We start from the raw sequence: 19,076 nt of genomic DNA, 5'->3' as shown, positions 1-19,076 counted from the left end.
ATGTGACATTCGGATGAGACGATGGCTTTGAGGGCAGAGTGAATATTAGCAGCATTTCATCCATCCATCAGTCCGCGATACCAACATTGTGATGTAATGGCTGACCTCCTACGGTGGAAATAATCTGCAAGTGAACAATCAGCCACGAAGCCCATCATCCCGTGGAGGGAGATTACTCGGAGAGCAGCCAAGCGACAGCCCTGATCTACTCAGCGTCGAACTCAATTCCTTTTTGCAGTTTGTAACGAAGGTCTCCCTTTCACACATCGTCTTCTCGCCACCATTTAATGTCAGAAACCTCACGAGGTGAATCTTTACCTACACATGCTCAGTATCCTCCCTCCGCACAGGTTTACTGTCGCTTTCAAGTTCTGCTTTTCCAGTTAGTTTTCTTCTTCGCTGCCGAGACACATTTCTGCGTGTTGCCCGGAGGCGAGATATGTGTGTGTGGGTGTCGAGCGCACGGTGGTTAAATCTACTAAAGTACAGTGTAATGGAACCAGGAGACATCCTCACACTCACAACATGCCTTGAAATCAATTTCTACTGAGGAGTGTAATTCTCGGGGTATAGGAGTTTTAATTTAGTAAAATTTAAAGTGTTAATATCTTCTTTTTTTTTAAACTGGATGCCGTTATTACAAAATACATTAAAACAATCCTAGATTGCCTTAAAACTATCCACCGGCAGATTACGCTTCCAATACTGATTTCACTAGTTTACATTTTTATACACTGATCTCAAAATTAGTACGTGTCGACTAAAACAAAAGTCTTCTTGTTATGCAGGCTTCAATTTATTTTCAATTTGACGTCAAAACGCTTCTACAACTGACAACACACGTTAAGAATGAACAAACAGTGCAGAGAGAGAGAGAGAGAGAGAGAGAGAGAGAGAGAGAGAGAGAGAGAGAGAGAGAGAGAGAGAGAGAGAGACAGAGACAGACAGACAGACAGAGAGAGAGAGAGACAGACAGACAGACAGACAGACAGAGAGAGAGAGAGACAGACAGACAGAGACAGAGAGACAGAGAGAGAGAGAGACAGAGAGAGAGAGAGAGACAGACAGACAGACAGACAGACAGACAGACAGACAGACAGACAGACAGACAGACAGACAGACAGAGACAGACAGACAAACAGACAGAGACAGACAAACAGACAGAGACAGACAGACAGACAGACAGACAGAGAGAAGGCGTCTCACCGCGTTCTGGCCGGCGTGCCTGCCTCCGTGGGCTCTGCTGCTGCGACAGCGTTTTGGTGTTTCGTTCGCTCCAGGTGCTCCATGTAGCTGTGGATCATCTGGAGGGTGTGGAGTACAGAAAGAGTCAAGGGATTAGCTCGTACAGACGACAATAGTTGACTCACCGACAAGTCTGAGCTTTCTAAAAAGGGATTTAGGAAAAAAATTCAAAGTTGCTACCAAACTACGATATATGTGATTGTAACTCCTGTCTTCTTTAACCGTGAAGTAGATTGAGTCCAGACATGACCTTGACTCAATATACATGATGCAGGTGTCGCAGCAGTGTGGAGGTGAGTTGACGGCTTCTCCATTCAGCATTATTCAGATCAGCAGTTGGCTGCTGAGGCCTGAGGGCATCTGTTGGTGATGCATAATGCATAACGATAGCTGAGCAGGAACATAATTCATCTTCACTAGCCCACTCCCTTCCCCACCGCTCACAGTGCAGCCATTCAAATGTGTCCCCTCTTCAACCCTTTATTAGTCGTGTTTCTATTCAAGCGGCGAGCAAATTTTATGCAAACTTTTGAAATGTCCCCAGAGGTTGGCAGTGTAGGCTACGCATGGCTGTGGTCTGCCAGAAACAGAGGAGAGGAAGAAGTCCAGGTTGCCAACTGGAATAAGAACATTTAAACAGGGATTTCTTTCAAATTTGAAAAGTTTTGATAGTTTTTTCATGTCAGCTGGTGTGTGTGTGTCCATATATATATATATATATATCTTAAAAAAATCTCTCCGGGAAGTCCCAGCTGCATGCATTCATTTTTTTCCTGTTATATGTTACAGTCACAGTTAACGGGTAATAAACACAGACAAGTTCCTCACCCACGTCCAAATTGAGTCAGTTACCATCTCTAATATGTTTCACTATTATTGAATATTTTTATTTCAGAATATAATCTAACACATGAACATATAAGTTATTGGTTATTGTCTTGTGAAAGGAGTACACTGTGTGCACAAGTGTTCAAGCATACCTCAGTGTGTCTCTGATGAAGGCCGTTGTACTCCTTCTTGAGCTCCGCTTCTCTCTCGTCCAATCTGCCAACTGAACAAAACAAAAAAAGAGACAATTATTATTATTATTATTAAAGTGCATGTGCTAAAACAAGTCACAGTGTCCAGAGAAAGATGCACTGACAGGAGTCAGTAAACTGCAGTTGTTCGACAGGAAGAGGAGCAGCTGTAATACCATGCCGGGGCCAGAGGAGGGCCACCACGCATAGCAAACCGCTCTGCAGCAACACCGAGCAGAGAGCCTGCATAGGAACAGTTCACCTCTCTCAATCAGACATGGAGTCAAGTCAAAAGAACTAAAAAAGTTTCATTTTATTGTGTGTGCTTAGTGATGGTAAAAGCTGTCTTGGGGTGAAGAATGGAAATAAATGAAGGCACCGTCTCCTTAAAAGGAAAAAAATATATACAGATTATAAACAATCCACCTGTCTCTACGGAGCAACCGTCAACCTCAGTTGTCGTCTGTTGTTTGTGGCTCTCGGGTGACATCAGTTTGTAGCCAAAACAGCCGACTCATTGTCTGTGTGTTTTCAGATCCCGGCCAAACTAAATGTTCTTTGGGTAGACAGCGGCACTTAAAACGTGAACGTGAGAGTGACAACTCTTTCTCTGGGCCTTTCCTACTTCATGCTTTGCAGCTCAGTCTTTTAAGTCAGAAATAACCTTCCTTTATTCCCCTCTATTCTCACTTCTTCACACCTGTTCAATGAGGAAACACCCGCTCAATGAGGAGCAACGGTACAAGCAGCAGCTGCAGAGAGTAAACCGTGAACTCGTGTGCTTATAAGAGAGGCTGATAGAGGAACTAGTGCTTGAAGAGCAGAGCAGAAATTACCCAGGTCAGATGGAGAGTGGAGAGTAAAAAGGAAGCGGCCCTACAGGGAACCCCCACATGAAAAGCCTGAATACGTCCCGCTAAAAGAACTGATCGCTGAATGTCATAGTGAAAAAAAGAAAGAATATTTTACTTTTAAAAGGTTGAACAAGTGTTTGTTTACTGTTGAATCATTGTGGCAACAACATGTCATTTCATGGGTATACTTACGTCGGTCCAACCTGTTTTAAAAATAAGACCTGGAACACAACTCTACTGACCTGTCGTCTGAACTAAGACTTGCGCAAACCACGTAGCTGTGAAGTCGCAACTAACGATTATTTTCAATATTGATTAAAGACAAGGTTTGTAATCTTGAGCAGATAGCAAGAGTCCGGTGTTTTAAAATGACCCAATTGGAAAGAACACAGGACAGTGTTGCCAACTCCTTTCTCTCCAAAAGGTAGCGAGCAGAATGAGCTCCAAGAGTCTCAAATCTAGCAAGAAGAGTTGTCCAGTCAGCTGCCGGGCCTCCCTCTGAAGCCCAGCCCCAAAAACCATTGCAATGAACATAAACAACGAACATGACTATTGTAGTGGTACAATCGGGACAAATGAAATGATCGAATTGGCTGAATATGGCGACAGCCATTGATAAAGGATTTCTTTTTTTTTATGGATGGAATGGAATGAGACTATTTTAATAAATATTACACGGGGGTGTGAAAGTCACACAGAAAGAAGGGAGTATCTTAGCATGAATGAGGCGCATGTTGCAGCCCTGCGGTGGAACAAACAAGCAGGCACACACACACATTTCAACAATTGCAGTCATGCACACATCATGAGGGTTGTTTTGTTGTTTTCATAACTGGTGAAACTACCACCTCCCTTAAGACTTGAGAAAGACTAAAGTATGTCCTGAACAATTAAAAGTATTTCATAGCTCAGGAAAAGACTTGATGATCGGTCACTTTTGTTTCTTCCCGGGAATGTTTTCGACATTAAGATGTTCTTTTGATTTAGAAACACAGAATGGCAAAAACAAAAAGATAAACATTGTAAGGTCATCGGAGCCGTAGCTCCCTAAACTCCTCTTGTACTTCACACTGAACCTTTCTGGGTTTGGAATATGTTTAGTCTCTTCTCTTACAGCCGACTTATCAGACATGGCGGGAAAACACTCATTGTATGTTACTTATGTCATGTCATTGGGAGTCCGCATGTCCTCTGGCACATCAGGCTAACAGACAGACCTGCAAACTGTTGATGCTGCTTATAGGGTTTCTGGCCTCTGTGTGTGTGTGTGAGAGAGAGTGTGTGAGTGATTGAGAGAGAGTGAATCTTAGACATTAAAGTTTAAAAGTAGTTAGGTATGGCAAAAACCAGTGTCTGTGGACTTACTCTGATCCGCATAGTTTTTCGCCTTCAGCTCCAGCTGACGCGTGTGCGACTCCAACACCACCAGTCGACTCTGGAGATCCTTTTTCTCGCCGTCCTGGGAGTCCTCTAAGGCGATGTACCTCTGAGGATAAAGACGGGAAACAGAAGGGAAGGAACGGAGCATTTGTTAAATCGAAGCTTAGGAGTTTGCGCGAGCGCTGTAAAACTTCAATTAAGAGGGACTGATGAGAGGATGCGTCTACAGCGGCAGCAGGAGACAGAAATGTCAGTTCCTCTCAGCAGAGTCTGACATCTGCTTCAAGCTCTGAATGACACAGACGATGACACCGAGCCCCTTTCCAGTGTCGAGTTTGGGGCTCAAATGGAGCCGTTATTGATTGAATTCTGCATTTGTGTGTGTGTGTGTGTGTGTGTGTGTGTGTGTGTGTGTGTGTGTGATAAAGACCTGCTCATGCCAACAACAGTGATACCAGTGGACTGAAGTCTGTCCAAAATAGAGCATCTGTCCATTGTGAAAGTCATTTAAGCTCTCTGCACAACAGGTGCACATCACCAGCCTCCTCACTAAAACAAAAAAGGGCAACAGCCTGTGTGTGTGCGTGTGTGTGCGTGTGTGTGTGTACACAAACACAGTTTCATGTACAGTTGATATTAGTGTCACGGTTGTTTTTTCCAATCTTCACAGCAGCTGTTTTCACTACGCTCAGTCCTTCTCTCCGGGGGATTTCAGGACTAAAACCTCTTTGACTGTCCATCACCCATAAATAAAATCACCCGTCACAAAGCACACTGGGCAACACTTACCGATGATGAAAGGAATAAGCGTGATCTGTTACCATCACTGAGTGCCAGTAATCAGGACGAGAGCGAGAATGGACACTGGGGACTTTAACCCGGTTTCCTAAACTGTCTCCAGCTACAAACTCCAACGTTAAGTCAAAATTGTATCCATGTAATGGCGGGGTCACCCATTGCACCCTGGGGGCAAGTCAAACTTAATGAGATGAGATCAGATGGGACTTTAATGAGCTCCGACACAGAATGGGTCTCTGATTGGGACAAATATCCAAAGAATGTGGAGCGAAACTAACCAGAATAAATGCAGATATTAAAACTGACAGCAATGGGAAGGCACGCTAGAAATAAATTAGAAAAAAAAGGGACGTTAAAAAGACAGTTCACCACAAAATCAAAAGCATGAGCTTATGATTTTGGGGTGAACTGTATTATTCCTCTAATCTGTAGTAATATTTATTGATCTAGATGGTTTTGGTGCAGAGAGTTTGAGAGACCAGTCGTATTTCTTACATTTCTTACTTCATGTTGAGTAACCCAATCAGTGAGAAAACATCTTTGATTTTGGGGGCAAACTGTCCAAAACACTCAAACAGTTCTGACAAGTAAATGCAAACGGCCTAAAAGTACTAAATACTAAAGATAAGAATCATACGTTGCTCTCTTGTTTACTTTCCTTATTGAGATATTGTCTCTTGATACCTCAGCTGATTGCAGAGTTAGGTGTCTGATGACAGGCCTGCAAGACATGCAGTCTTGTGACGCTCACTGCGGATAAGAGGCCCCGCAGCCGGGCCGCGGGGAAGAGTCATCTGCAAGGAGATGAGGATCACCTGAGCTCCCCCGTTACAAAACAGCCCCTGTTCTTAAGGCACACATCACATGAGGACTGGCGGTGTCGAACAAAAAGGTGTTTCTTCAAACTGCTTTCGTGAACTCTTGACCACCAACTCGTTTTTTCTTCTTTCGTTTTTTTAAATCGAGCGGCTGACGTGTCTTTCTCCGCCTTTGGGCTTTCAAAGATAACAACTTTAGCATACAATATGAATAGATTTTGCCGGGGGTGAGGAGATTATTCAGGTTTTGAGGGAGATAGATTCACGGGGACATTTCAAGTACTGAGGTATTGGAAATAATGCAGCGTTCTCTCTGTAAACCTACTAAGAGCATTAACATAGCATTGGGCCAGACTACAGACTTCACTACAAGGTTCATGGTAGGGGGTGCCACTTAATCTGCTACTAGACACAACAACAACGCAAACAGTTACTGGCCTTAGTTGCTGAACGTTTTAAACTGTGCACTGGCAAAGGATTTGACGATAGATTTGAACCAATTGAAGGGTAGCGCACTGTACGGATAGCACACGTTGACGTGCCAATGACGCCCGCGTGGTGACGCCCAATCAACTCGTTCCTAGAAAATAACTCCCAACAGCTTCCTCGCTCGCACTGCTGCTCATCATGTGACACGGGAAGGAGGCTTGTGCATATGACAACGCTCCAGAGAATGAGTGTTTTAAAATGCACTCTTCCCCCTACGCTGCATGTATAATGCTCCCTTTGTCCACAAGCAGAAACACACACAAACACACACACACACACACACACACACACACACACACACACCTCTGGCACTCGTGCGTGCGGACCCACTCAGACAGGGCTTCAGTGTATTGCCACTCAATTGACAGAGGAAATCAACTCCTTTTCACGTTTTTTGGCTGTGGGTTGATGATAATGGGGTATCTCGGACAACACGGGTAAATAAGGCCTTCATCTCCCCCCCCAATAAAAACAAATATAAATAAATTGTGTTCTGAAAAAGATAAAAAGATATTTACAAAGCAGGAGATTCAGAATAGATCGAGAAAAGAGAAAAAATGTCTGATTCATCACCTGGGGACCATGAATGTCTGTATAAAAATGGCATTGCGATCCAGTTGCTGAGATATTTAATTCTGGAACAAAGTGACAGAGCACACATAGCTACGCTCCTCAATCAGCTGGCGCTATATATGAGAGTAAGCTGTGGCCGTTTGCAGGTCAGTAGACAACCCCAAAAGGGCAAAGTACTGGATGGGAAGTGCTGTTTCCCCCCCAAGAATTTCCTGCCTTGCCTTTTCCGCTCCTCTGGCGAGACAAACTACTTAAGAGGAAGGCATTCCTCTGGGCTCGGTGCAGTGAAAAGCAGGATTTGGCGAGCACAATGCATTTGTTTGGTGAGATTAATGTGCTCCTTTGCTTCAAGAGTGATTTGTCACCCAGAGAGATCTTAGCTTAGTAACCGAGTCCGTGCCGTTAGCTGGCCTCCGCTGAGTAAGTGGCTGCTTGTGTGACAATTAGCTTTGTGTAATGTGACTGGAATCAACACAGCAGAGGGATTAGGAGATAAGGGAGATGTGGAAAGGCTGTGCAAGGTATGTTTGTATGTCTCTACATGCCTCTGCGCACACAGACTTGCACTAACCATCGCCTGTTTAAGTTCCTACTCTCGATATTGGTCCACACGTTCAAGCACCTTTCTATTTAGCTGCTCTCTGGAACTCACAAAACAATAATTTAACTATTTTTCCCATTTCGCGAGACAACTTTTTTTGTTATTTTTTAGTAAATTCAAAATACCTGAGAGTTCGTTCCCTAAGAATATCCTCTCATGCGCAGTGGCAGCTTTTTATAGAATATGACACAAGAAGTGGGCGTAGTCACTGTGACGTTCATTATTGGTTTGTGGGCTATGTTTGTTTCATTTTTGCAACCAGAAGTGACACGAGAGGGTGGAGCAAGTCCAACTGGAGACTGTATGAGATATTGTTTGGCAAGCAAAAACAATGCTTTATCTTTTATTAAAACTGAAAACACAATCTGAAAAGATTAAAGTTCAAAGACAAAATCACAGAAAACTCCCAAACCTGACAACCCAGTGGTCGCGACCTGTCAATCGCAAGGTATCCACGCCCTAAAGCATCCCCTGCTTTATGTCCTGTTTGACTCTAAATGACCACAATTTACGAAATGAACATCATGCTGTATTGAAGAAGACTTGAAACTAGAGATTGAGACATAAACTCATGTTCACAATGTTTTCAAGCTCATTGATTTATTTATTGATCAGATGTTTCCCTAACCAAAGCATCATTGACGTGGTCGTGGTCCTGGCACAGCCGTGAGCTCTGAATGCCACATCCTGCATTGTGACCGTTCACTCAAGTTCCTGAACAGGATCAGAAGCTGACCTCCAGAGAATGCAGAGTCAGAAGGGCGAGACCCGGGACGTCGTACCAGCGTAAGAAGATCACTTATCACACCAACATGACAGCTGACAGGTTGCCCCGCTGAGGGAGGAACTAGTTATCGACGGGATCGCGTATTTGACACAGCGGCGAGAGAGGAACAAGTTGATCGTAAGCCCAGAGCTTAGCGATGGAAAACCCTGTGTGCACGGGTGTATCAAAAGCCTTAGCAACGTGTTACGACGTGAATTATTAACACACTGCTTTGTGACCCGTTGGGCTCGTCATTCAACATTGAACAAGTCAAATGTCAACAACTCGGAAAACACACCGAGCCGCAAAACTCACATAAATGAATAAAGAAGTTAATTTAGGGGGTTTTGTTTTGTTTCATTAGTAATTTACTACCCATCATTTATTACAATCTAAATCATGATGAAAAACACTTTTTTTTTGTTGCTTGGATGATATGCGTAGGAGGCTAGTATAATAATTGAGCAGAATGAGTGCAAAACCCTGCAGCAGTTCAGTTATTTTAAAAACGCTTGAATGAGTGTGTGCTTGTGTGTATAATGCTGAAACATGAGGAACAGTGTGGAGGATTAAGAGAGAAGTACTGTGAGCTATAAAAGTGCTGAAACCACACCTGAATTTATTTAGTTGAAAAATAGCCTCGAGGCAATCGACAATCTGTTTTGATTTTAAAAAAAGGTCAACAGGGCGATTATAAGTTACGTATAGGTTTGTACTTCTGTTTAGTTTTAGTTTGTCTTCAACGGGCAGTTTGTGTTATCTGGAAACAATTAGTTCAGGTTTGTGCCAAACGTGTTATGCTTGAACTTTAACTGGCGGATGCAGCACTGATCTTTAGCGGAAAAGAACAAACTGAGCATTTGGGACTTTACTGTGTTAGCGTGACGTAACACAACGAACGTTCAAACAGCAGTTTTCCTTGGTCACGGATTTTTTTTGTAACCTTGGCTACAGCTGAAACCACATTGTTTTTCAGAGCTTTGTGGTGTGCGTGTGCGAGTGACGCGCGTGTGTATGTGAGAGACCAAGCGGAGAAAAGCACACAACAGTAAACATTTCACAATAAAAAAAGAGGAAGAGCCCCATCATAAAAGCAATTCATATTCAGCTTATTTTACCAGAAAGCAAATTGTCAGAGTTGTTTGTCACTGTGTCCCAGTTGTGTGTCCCGGCAAAAGCACTGGGAACTACAGTCCATCACCAGAGAAGTGGACGAGGGTCACTGACTGTTGCAAAAGATGAACATAAAGAATCGACAGTAAAGGGCTCACCAACATGTGTGTCACTGTGAATGAGTCTTGGCTGTAATACAAATTACAAAAAGAAGCCGCTGCTGGTTCAGTAGGCCTGGTAGAAAGGGCAACAAACGGACTATTTCTCGGTCACTTTATTTCAGAGAGACGTTTCGCACAGCATCACCTTTTTCACACAATGCATTGCGGTGGAGCCCCAAAACTATGTGATGTTTGTGTGCATGTGTCACTGTCCAAAACACAACACAGACTACACTTGTTAGTGGTGAAGTCACGTCGGCAATATGTATGTGTGTGTGTGTGTGTGTGTGTGTGTGTGTGTGTGTGTGTGTGTGTCTCATTTAGGGTTAATAGAATCACTAAGGTTCTAATTTGAATTGGAGGCGGCAGAAATCAAACAAAATCAGGAATTTGGTTTTGCAGGCACGTGGGGCTTTGACAGAAACGGGTGTGTTCAATTTTTTTTCAAGTTGAACTGCAGCTGCGCTTTAGAGACTTGACGTCCAACACATCCAGCTGTGTCTTTCAAAACAAGGTTGCAAAGTTGCTATTCCTCACTAAATGTGCTGTGGGAAGTAAACCACTTTATGAACTGTATCTTTATTTTTTTAATGTACTTTTAGGTTGTCTTCTAGCATGCCATGACAGTACTAATGACAGTACTTATTCGTGCTTAATGAGATGTAATAGGTGGCGTTAGTTGACAAGCATCGCGAATTGCCAGATATTGGAATTGGGTTCGGCATTTAATCTCACTGAAGTACATAATTCGCGCATGTAATCCATAATCCGGGGTCATAAATTAGTTTTGGCGGCGGTGAAACCCACCTCCTCCGTGTGCTTCCTCAGCGCCTTCTCGCGCTCGTACTGGGTCACGAGCTGCTCGTTGTCCTCGCGCAGCAGCTCGAGCTCCACTTCGTGCTCCTGGTTGACGGCGAGCACCGAGTCCAGGTTCTCCAGCACGGCGACCACCAGCGGCATCAGCTCCTTCACCACGTCCTCGCCGTAGCGCTCGATGAGCCGCTCAAACTCGCGGTAGATGGAGCTGGCCAGACCGGAGACCCGCTCGGACATCATGGTGGCGCTGCCGGAGTCGTCCTGATACAGGACCACGTCGTCCAGCTCCATTTTTCCTCGCGCTCCGCTCCCAGGCTAACGTTAGTTAACGAGCTAGCCCGCGAGCCTCGGCTGGCCAAAAGGCGGTCCGCTCGCTACTTTAAGCGCAACGACGCGGCGCTCCTAACACATGGCTGAGTGGTGTGAAGTGTACAAAAGAGACGGTGTACTTCATAAAAACACTACAAGTGTGTATTCCTCCGGCTCCTGACTTTACAGGCTCGCTAGCCTCGTAGCGAACTGGACTGAAAAGTCTTCACTTGGCTCCTGATTAGTTTCCCTGTGTCCAACAGATGAGCTCCTGCTGCTGCCTTCAAGTGCCGTCGGAGAAATCGCGTGAACGCAGTGAAGCGGCACCGTAGAATTAGACCGCCGGGATCGTAGTTTGTTTCAGTGCTTTCAGGGAAATAAAGTAATTGTGCGAAACGGCAAAAAGACAAGCGTGCGCGCAAAACAAACAAAAGTGCTACAAAACTGCTGTGAAGGCCACAGCACCGCGATTCAGCGAGCGAGTGTGAACACGGTCAGCCCGTTTGGTAATATTGTTTATTTCATGTGACCCCTCGCTCATAAAGCTATATAGTTGCTGTTATGTGACGCTTAAGGGGCGGAGAACAAACCACGGATTAAAAAACATCCTGGTTTATTTTGTAGCTGGGGGAAGAGCAAGTCTGTTCCACTTATTTACCTTGCAAATTAATTTTATCCGCTGGTTTACTCCATATTTATTCCCTGTCACTTTACAGCTGAAGCACAAACAATGTAGTTTTGTTGGCCTGCCATACGTACACAAGTACATACATATAGAGCGAAAAGTGGACGTACGTTGTTGAGCCAATTTTGCTCATGTGCAGACGATCTGCACTGTAATCCGAGAGGTCCGAGGGAAGAATTAGGAGTAAACGAGGATCCCTTGAAGATGTCATGTGCTGGTGACGGGACGTCGTGGTTACGTCACATGCTAAACAGGGCCGATGAAGGATACAGAGGAAAAAACTGTAGCTAATCCTTAGTGATCTATTCATCGGAGACATTTAATAATTATTACAACCCCTCCCGTTGACTCACGTGATTAGGGCCAGTTTTAAAACCATTTTCCTGAAAATGTAATTTACTTTGACCAATTCATTTATAAACATTTAATCAAAATAGCTATAATTTAATGGTTTGATTCTGCAAACTGTCTTTTAACTTTGATTTTCAACAGGTTGCTGAGAAACTGCTGGCATTTATCCTATTAGTAAACACAAAATAAATAAATCACAGCATAAAGAGTGCTCTTCACAAGAGCTTTTTATTTGCATCAAGGCGTCCAATGCATCTTACTGAGAATGTGGAATAGTTATGCAAGTATCATTCCATTCAAACTTAAATATCATACATTACCTGAAAAAAAAAGCGATATCCATGGCAAGTAAACAGAATCCCACACAATTTACAATCTTTCTTAACATCTATGTTTTTTTTGTTTTTTTGCAGAACGCCATGCACTATTAAAACTGCATCGTAGGAAGTGCAGAATATTTAAGTTAATCACAATGCACTCATCCCGTTACATTTTTCTGTAATGCATAGGCACTGTTCACCCTGATGTTTCAAGACAATAAGACACAAGACAGACTAACCACAGTTACCATACAATGAAGACGCAACGCTTTAGTCCTCATCTTTGAGGTAAATGTTACCCCGGTATCCGGTATCCTGGATCCGACTGCCCCTCAGTCGTCACCACAGATAAGGAAGACAGCACTGGACACGTTTAAGTGACGAGCCTCTACATAAAATGTATATATTAAGCACAACGCACATTCGAATGATCATGGCATGAAGCTACTCGTAGTAGAGTAACTCAAACAAATGGTTTGAATACAAAATTAAAAGTGCAACTTAATAAAAGTTCTTAAGCCCCACAAATGTGAACTAATCATGTTCAGTCATGTATGTCATTACAATCTAGTTTCCACATGTCTTTACAAGAAAAGGGGGCTTCATCATCAGGTCTGCACACAGGGTGCAAATGAAGAGCGTGAAGTGTTTGAAGAGGTCCTGGACCAGGTGTGGAGGAACTGAAATGGCAGCGGGCTCTAAGGACCATCGAGCATCATCTCAGACAGCGTTGTGCTGGTTGCCGTTCAGAGACGACGGGCAAAGGGAAAAGGGCCTGTCGGTGGTCAGACTCTTGAGCGCTTGCATCACAGCGTCGGGCATGTGGTCCGCAAGCATCCTGGGACTGATCAAAACACTCCTGAACGCCATTTCGTTTGACCAGTCGGCACGGTAGCGCACCTGGGAAAAACAGGATCTAGAGGGGGGAGAAGATAAAGACAAAGTTTGGTGGGAAACCCATCTCACACCATTGAAAGGGAGAAATATTGTACGTGATGAATTGAGCTAGAGTGAAATGGAAGTCCTGAACAGAACTTGTGACAGCTCGAGTGTAACTTACAGACTAAATATTCGCGCTGAAAGCAATCTCATTGCCGAAGAGAATAAACAGCGATGGGTTTGTTTTTTAACTGTATGATAGAAGTGAGGGAAGGGGACACAAACACGTATACATGTGGAGACGAACCTCCGTGACGGCCCGTCCTCTGTGATGTGCAGAATGCGTCCCGGCAGGAAGAGCGGCAGGTGGGCCGCCGTACGGGCCGGCGAGTCGTCCGACGCCAGGCTCTGATAGGACGAGGAGTGGCGAATCATCAGCGACTCCTCCCCCAGCAGTGGCTGGCTCAGCTCCTCCTCCCTCCTGTTGTCCATCTCAGTGGGGAAGTCCTCCGGGTCTCCGCCGAAGAGCTCGTACCAGCAGCCCTGCAGCAGAATGCGGTACTGAAACGCAGATGGGAGAAGATGTTTAGGTCAGGAGACTCGCACACAGCCGGCGGTTCCGCGTCGTTGGCTGAGAACGGTTCTCACCTTGGGCTTATTGCAGTTTGAAACTATTTTGAGAATCTTTCTCTTCAGGTCCTCCATATTGGGAATGCTCAATCTGGACACAAAAAAAGAACACATATTAAAAGGACGATGGGGTGATACTGCAAATAAAAACAGAGGGAAAAAAGAATAAGTGAGTTGCTCTCATTTTCCTCCTCCTCTGTGCCTGTAATAACAGGGCAGAGCCAAATATAGAGTCTCCATCGCGCAGTGGTCTATAATAGTCTGAGCACCGCGGCACATTCGTGTTGGCTTTTCAAAAAGACAAGAGTCTGCAGTGCTGCTCACACAAAAAAGCATATATTCAACATTGAGGGATCTGCAATAAACAACCCCACAATAAACCAAACCGCTGCAAGGATCTAAACAAGCATTCACACACAATATGTATATATTATGCATTATCACTTCGATGAAACAATGTGTACAAAGGCTCAAAAGCATAAGGCATGATTAAAATTTTAAAAAGCTATCAGTGTTACCTGGGAACCAGATCCTTTCCCAGCACAACCGAGACCACAAAGTCCTTGGAGTAATCAGCCAACGCTTTACTGCATTTAGAGAAAAATACAGAACAGAAAAAACAGTTAGATTAGTCCAATAATCCAAAAAGTATATGTTGTATTTAGAGAGAAACGTCACCGATAATTTAACAATACTTTTTTTTTTAAACACACAACGCTAAAAAGCATGTCACCATTACACATCTTGTTAATGCTATGAACAAATGAAAAGTCCAGTCCAGTTTTTCTAAGTGCTGCATAGCCTTCTCCTTACCTCAGGAGGCCCCCTGGTGGAGAGAATGAGTAGCACTGCAGCGTGGGGAAGGAATTGCGCAAGAGGATAGCCAGCAGTGACGCTGTGCCAGCACCCAGACTGTGACCGGTGATGACCAGTTTATACTCCTGCAAACACGGGAAACACACGGCACACTTAGAGGATTCACAGTCTGTTACATCCTGACAATAAACGCAGGATAAGCCTCACGGAAAAGTGCAGAAAGCTGTCGCTTTTAACCTCAGTTGCATCTCTTACCGGTGCGATGGAGAAAGCCTGGTTCAGGATGCCGTCATTGACCAGCTTCTTGTAGATGTAACTCGCCGCCTGGCACATGCCCTGCAGAAGAGAAAGGGAAAAAAGCAGCATTAATCTCTACTGAAAGCAAACGTTACACAGGGAAAGTTGGTTTTCTCCACTTGTTTAGATGAGCAGTCACCTTGTGAGCGTAGCAAGCTCCAGACACTCCCTCTATGGGCAGGTTCTCACACTCAGCAGACAGATCTGTGAGGACATCCTGCAGGACAGAAGCAGAGTTTCATTGACAAAGAACTGAGAAACTCATTGTGTCAGATGCCGTGTCGAAGGCGACATCTTTCTTTTCTGGGTATTGAATGAAATGCTCTGGTCAGAATGTCGATGTTAGGACAAATGTGTTCGGACAAATATAAGCAGAAAAAGTCTAATATTCTTCAACCGAATCACCCACAACAAGTCTCTACACGATAATGTGTGTCGAGACTCCGCCTTTAACTCTCTTCTATCGGTTATTCAAGCCATCTGTACAAACAGGGAAGTGATTCTGAGCACTAGGAGGAAGTGAAAGAAGATAATGGCAAGAATTGTAAATGTACAGACTGACACTGAGAAAAAAAAAAATTAAATCACATTCCTTTTTTCACGCGCACGCATAGACAGAACCTTGTTCCAACAATCCCAAAAAAAGCTTTTAGTCTCACCCTCAGTGACAGTGTTCCCCTGACAGCCACCAGAACAGCCTCCCTCTTATGATCCAGAGCCACGTAGAACGGGATCTCGTAGATCTGCGGCCAAGAACATTTGAGAGTCGCGATCACTATTTGACCTTCAATAACATCTAACGCCTTTGAACACAGAGGAGAGGGGAACTAGAGGAAAACCCTACCTGGTTGTGGAAGCTGACGTAGATGAAGTCTCTGTACTGCAAGCCGGTGCTGTGCAGGATGGATGAAAAGTGACAGCCGAGGTGGTCGCCTCCAACGATCTCGTACTCGGCTTCGCGACTTCTGCAGCTGATGCACACAAGCACACGTCTTGATTTGAATCCAGATGTGATCAAGTTTTCTTCACAGACTCTGAAATTAACTTGTAGGCCCATGGAGCGCAGGAGAGACCATCGATCGACCATCGACCGACCTATCTATCTATCTATCTATCTATACACACACACACTAATTTGTGCACACAATATATATATATAATATATCGTATGTGACAATCCTGGCCGATCATGTCCACCCTCTCCCCTTTGTTCACAGGGCTCTCCCTCGTCGTTTCAGTCATTTGTCAGTTCTGAACCTGCGATGTGCAATTGTAGCTTGACAGCTACTTCCAGATGATCTGTTGTCTCAAAATATTTTTGCCCCATAAGCAGGGGAAAATGCAAAAACTTTTCCGTTCCAAAAAACAAACAAATCGTTGATGTGTTTATGGGGAGCATGCCACGGCCGGTCTTGATTGGTCCCATTGACTCAGATCGGTCCAGAGCACATCTTACCAGTCTCCACTGAGTTTGCAGGGCCCGCTGAGGATGTTGGAGTAAACGTACAACGGCCAGCCATAAGCTGCTGCGGCGAAGCGCATGCAGTGCGCCGCCTTCTCCAACTCTGTCTCCAAATCTTCTCCCTGCGAACGGTGAAAGACGAACAAAGTGAGACGCACATTTCTGCAGACCTGCACCACTCTACACTTTAAGCTATTCGCGGCAGTATCGCCGACAGAGTTCTGCACTTACGATGGGGGAGGAAGGGCTGTGATCCAACACGACGTCCGGGTCCCTACTGTGCTCCATCTTATCCTGCTCCTGGTGCAGCAGGGCCAGGCCCGCTGCTATGTCGCTGGGGACCAGGTCTGTGTCCTGCATCGCACACAAACACCAGACCGGAGAACGTCTCACAATTGGTTTCTCGAGCAGCATCGCACCACTAGACAGTTCTGGTATATTTCACGCTACACAATATGCATCAGTCTGTCAACGGACTTCATGCAGTCTGCACAAACCCACTGACTGGGAGACGTAAAGTGCAGCACAGACGAGAGAGAAGGTGTCCCTTACGGAGAAGAACCCACTGACGAGCTGCGAGATGCTGGAGAACGCTGCTCGGTGGCTTTCGTCCTGCGGCAGACAGCAGCACAGGAGCCGCAGACGGCTTTCCCACACCTTGACGGCGAGCGAGCGCGCCGTGGAGAGGAACTGGGTGCCCTCATTGCTCTGCAGGTCTCGCACTCCCAGCGGCTCCATGGCGGCAGGCGGCGCACGGGGGTCGCCCAGCGGGTCGAACACAAACACCACGCCCAACCCGGTGAACAGCAAGATGATCCAGCTGTTGCGAAACAGAATAGAAGATGCTGAGTTTTTTTAACGGGAGGAGAACGGTGAACTCGGACGCCACCCAAGGAAAACCCACCTGGCAACCACCGCTGCGATGACAGCACCCACCGTGGCAGGATCGCAGCCTTTGCTGTCATCGGACACCCAGACTGCTCCCAGGCAGGCCCACACCAGCTCCGGGATATACAGGAGAGCTCGCAGGTACACCAGCGCAGGGATGGAGCGCCGCGGGCCGGGGTTTGTGATGGTACCTGAGAAACACAGTAAAAAAAAAATGTACCTGTGCTTTGATTCTGTTTATTCTGCTGTAACACAGAGGAAGATTTCATGAGGCTTCCTTCCTTTGTACAGTTGGGCTTACGATAGTGAAGCCTTTCGCAATTTATAGCTGTTTTAGGTGGGAAGCATGGTACTTGGTTGTGTGCACACTACAGAGTTACACTTTACAGTTCCACACTGTACAGAATAACCTGGATTTTTACGCTGTAGTTGGGGAGGGTAAAGTCATGTGAAAGCGTTGGGATCCTGTGGATTCCACCCACTTCAGACGGTTGTTAATTTTCCCTTTATATTTTACTGCTGATTGCATTTTTTAGAAGGTAAGAGACCCCATGACCCATAGCTGTTTTTACCTTGGGCACTGACGTAGACAATCGCACACAGTGACAGGATGATGAGCGCCAGCACAACCAACAGTCCCACCAGATAACTGTGGAGGAAACCTTTGCCATTGCAATCGAAATTGCCTTTGTGATAGGTGAACAGGATCATGGTGCCAATCCACCTGAGGAGGAGAAAGCAGAAACAAATGGATGTCATTGCCAGACTGTCAGTTGGCAAAACCATCCTCACGAGGACCACAGACATAACGAGGGTAAACAACATACCAGAGTACACGGACGAACAGTTCAAAGAAGCCGGGGAAAACCAGGTCGTCGCTGGCGATCCCCCACCGCCGACCAAACACCACGATTCCGGGCATCTTGCAGGTGAACGAGTATCCGGAAAGTGCTCTCTGCTATTAGCGATTCACCGTTTTACCGAAGCGGAGCGGAGAGGATTCGCGATGGACACTTCCAAGTCACGCATGACTTCACTGGAAAAGCAGCAGATAACCTTGCACACTGGGCGGCGACGAACTTCGTGCCCATTGTGGTCACATTCTAACGCCACCTTCCGTGTCCTGTGTTGCTTTATTAGCTTCTCAAAAGTCTAATGTTGCGAAAGAGCTACTCGCTAACGGGAAAAAAATGAGTATCCGTTAAAATTGCGTTGTTGGATCGGCGAACGTTACCCAATGTTGACGTCACATACAGGGTTACGTCGTGCGACCTGTCAACGCACCTCTTTAATAACATTAGGTAATGTTGCTAATGCGGCTAACGACAGCTAGCAAACTCTAGCTAACGCTCTACCATTGCGTGAGTAGCTAGGCATTAGCCGTCAAGCTAATCATACTTTAAAGCCATTTAGAGAGAATGGTGGCTAATCCCGCACGAAAAAATGCTGCCCTTCTTTGGCTAGCACTATATCAACGCTTTACAATGTATGTCACGAGCTATACTCAAAAGTTCAGGAAACATGAAACGAAGCTAAGCGTAGACATCTGCTTTTGTTTTGAAAAGGAAAACAAGCAGGGTGCATCCACTGGTGGTGCCCCATTGCAACATAGAACACCGTACAAAAGTTCCGCTTTTTTTCTCCCCTTTTTTACCCGATGCGCCAAATATTAAGATCCGCCTTGTGGCGAATTTTGATTCGTTATTTCATGCAATATGATATAATTTCTCTCATAGCTACGAACAAAATGAATTGAGAATTCATACAAATTGGCAAATGTCTATATCATCATCATTGCCTCATATT

The 19,076-nt window shown here is 45.1% G+C and overlaps 2 protein-coding genes across 4 annotated transcripts in view; both read right to left on the bottom strand.

Annotated features, from left to right (window-relative positions):
* The window catches only part of spag9b (sperm associated antigen 9b), a 30,174-nt gene extending 18,900 nt beyond the window's left edge, over positions 1-11,274 (bottom strand). Inside the window, exons 1-4 of one of the 2 annotated variants that reach the window (XM_068582803.1) lie at positions 10,625-11,274; positions 4,484-4,604; positions 2,226-2,296; positions 1,207-1,304 (exon numbers count right to left, since the gene is read on the bottom strand). In XM_068582803.1, the coding sequence (XP_068438904.1) occupies positions 1,207-1,304; positions 2,226-2,296; positions 4,484-4,604; positions 10,625-10,924 (590 nt within the window). In that variant the 5' untranslated portion in view covers positions 10,925-11,274. The remainder of the gene's footprint in view (positions 1-1,206; positions 1,305-2,225; positions 2,297-4,483; positions 4,605-10,624) is intronic. The other variant, XM_068582801.1, reaches the window with a different exon arrangement.
* A 923-nt stretch (positions 11,275-12,197) lies between these two features.
* Positions 12,198-18,842, bottom strand: daglb (diacylglycerol lipase, beta). Of its 2 annotated transcripts, none has more exons than XM_068583809.1 (15): positions 18,098-18,842; positions 17,843-17,994; positions 17,287-17,461; positions 16,935-17,202; positions 16,614-16,736; positions 16,377-16,504; positions 15,765-15,891; positions 15,580-15,663; positions 15,060-15,137; positions 14,879-14,959; positions 14,621-14,748; positions 14,326-14,394; positions 13,826-13,898; positions 13,485-13,738; positions 12,198-13,214 (listed from the first exon to the last, which is right to left on the bottom strand). In XM_068583809.1, the coding sequence occupies exons 1-15, from the start codon at positions 18,190-18,192 to the stop codon at positions 13,019-13,021; spliced, it is 2,031 nt and encodes a 676-aa protein (XP_068439910.1). In that variant the 5' UTR covers positions 18,193-18,842; the 3' UTR covers positions 12,198-13,018. The 2 variants fall into 2 exon arrangements, with proteins under 2 accessions (XP_068439910.1, XP_068439911.1); XM_068583810.1 differs by having other exon boundaries at positions 17,319-17,461.
* Between the last annotated feature and the right edge of the window lie 234 nt (positions 18,843-19,076).

Source organism: Clinocottus analis, unplaced genomic scaffold, assembly GCF_023055335.1.
Source record: "Clinocottus analis isolate CAN_PGR_092001 unplaced genomic scaffold, fCliAna1.0.p SCAF_19, whole genome shotgun sequence".
Taxonomy (NCBI): Eukaryota; Metazoa; Chordata; class Actinopteri; order Perciformes; family Cottidae; genus Clinocottus; species Clinocottus analis.
The sequence above is the reverse complement of the archived record's forward strand: the minus strand, read 5'-3'. Positions and strand labels throughout refer to the sequence as shown.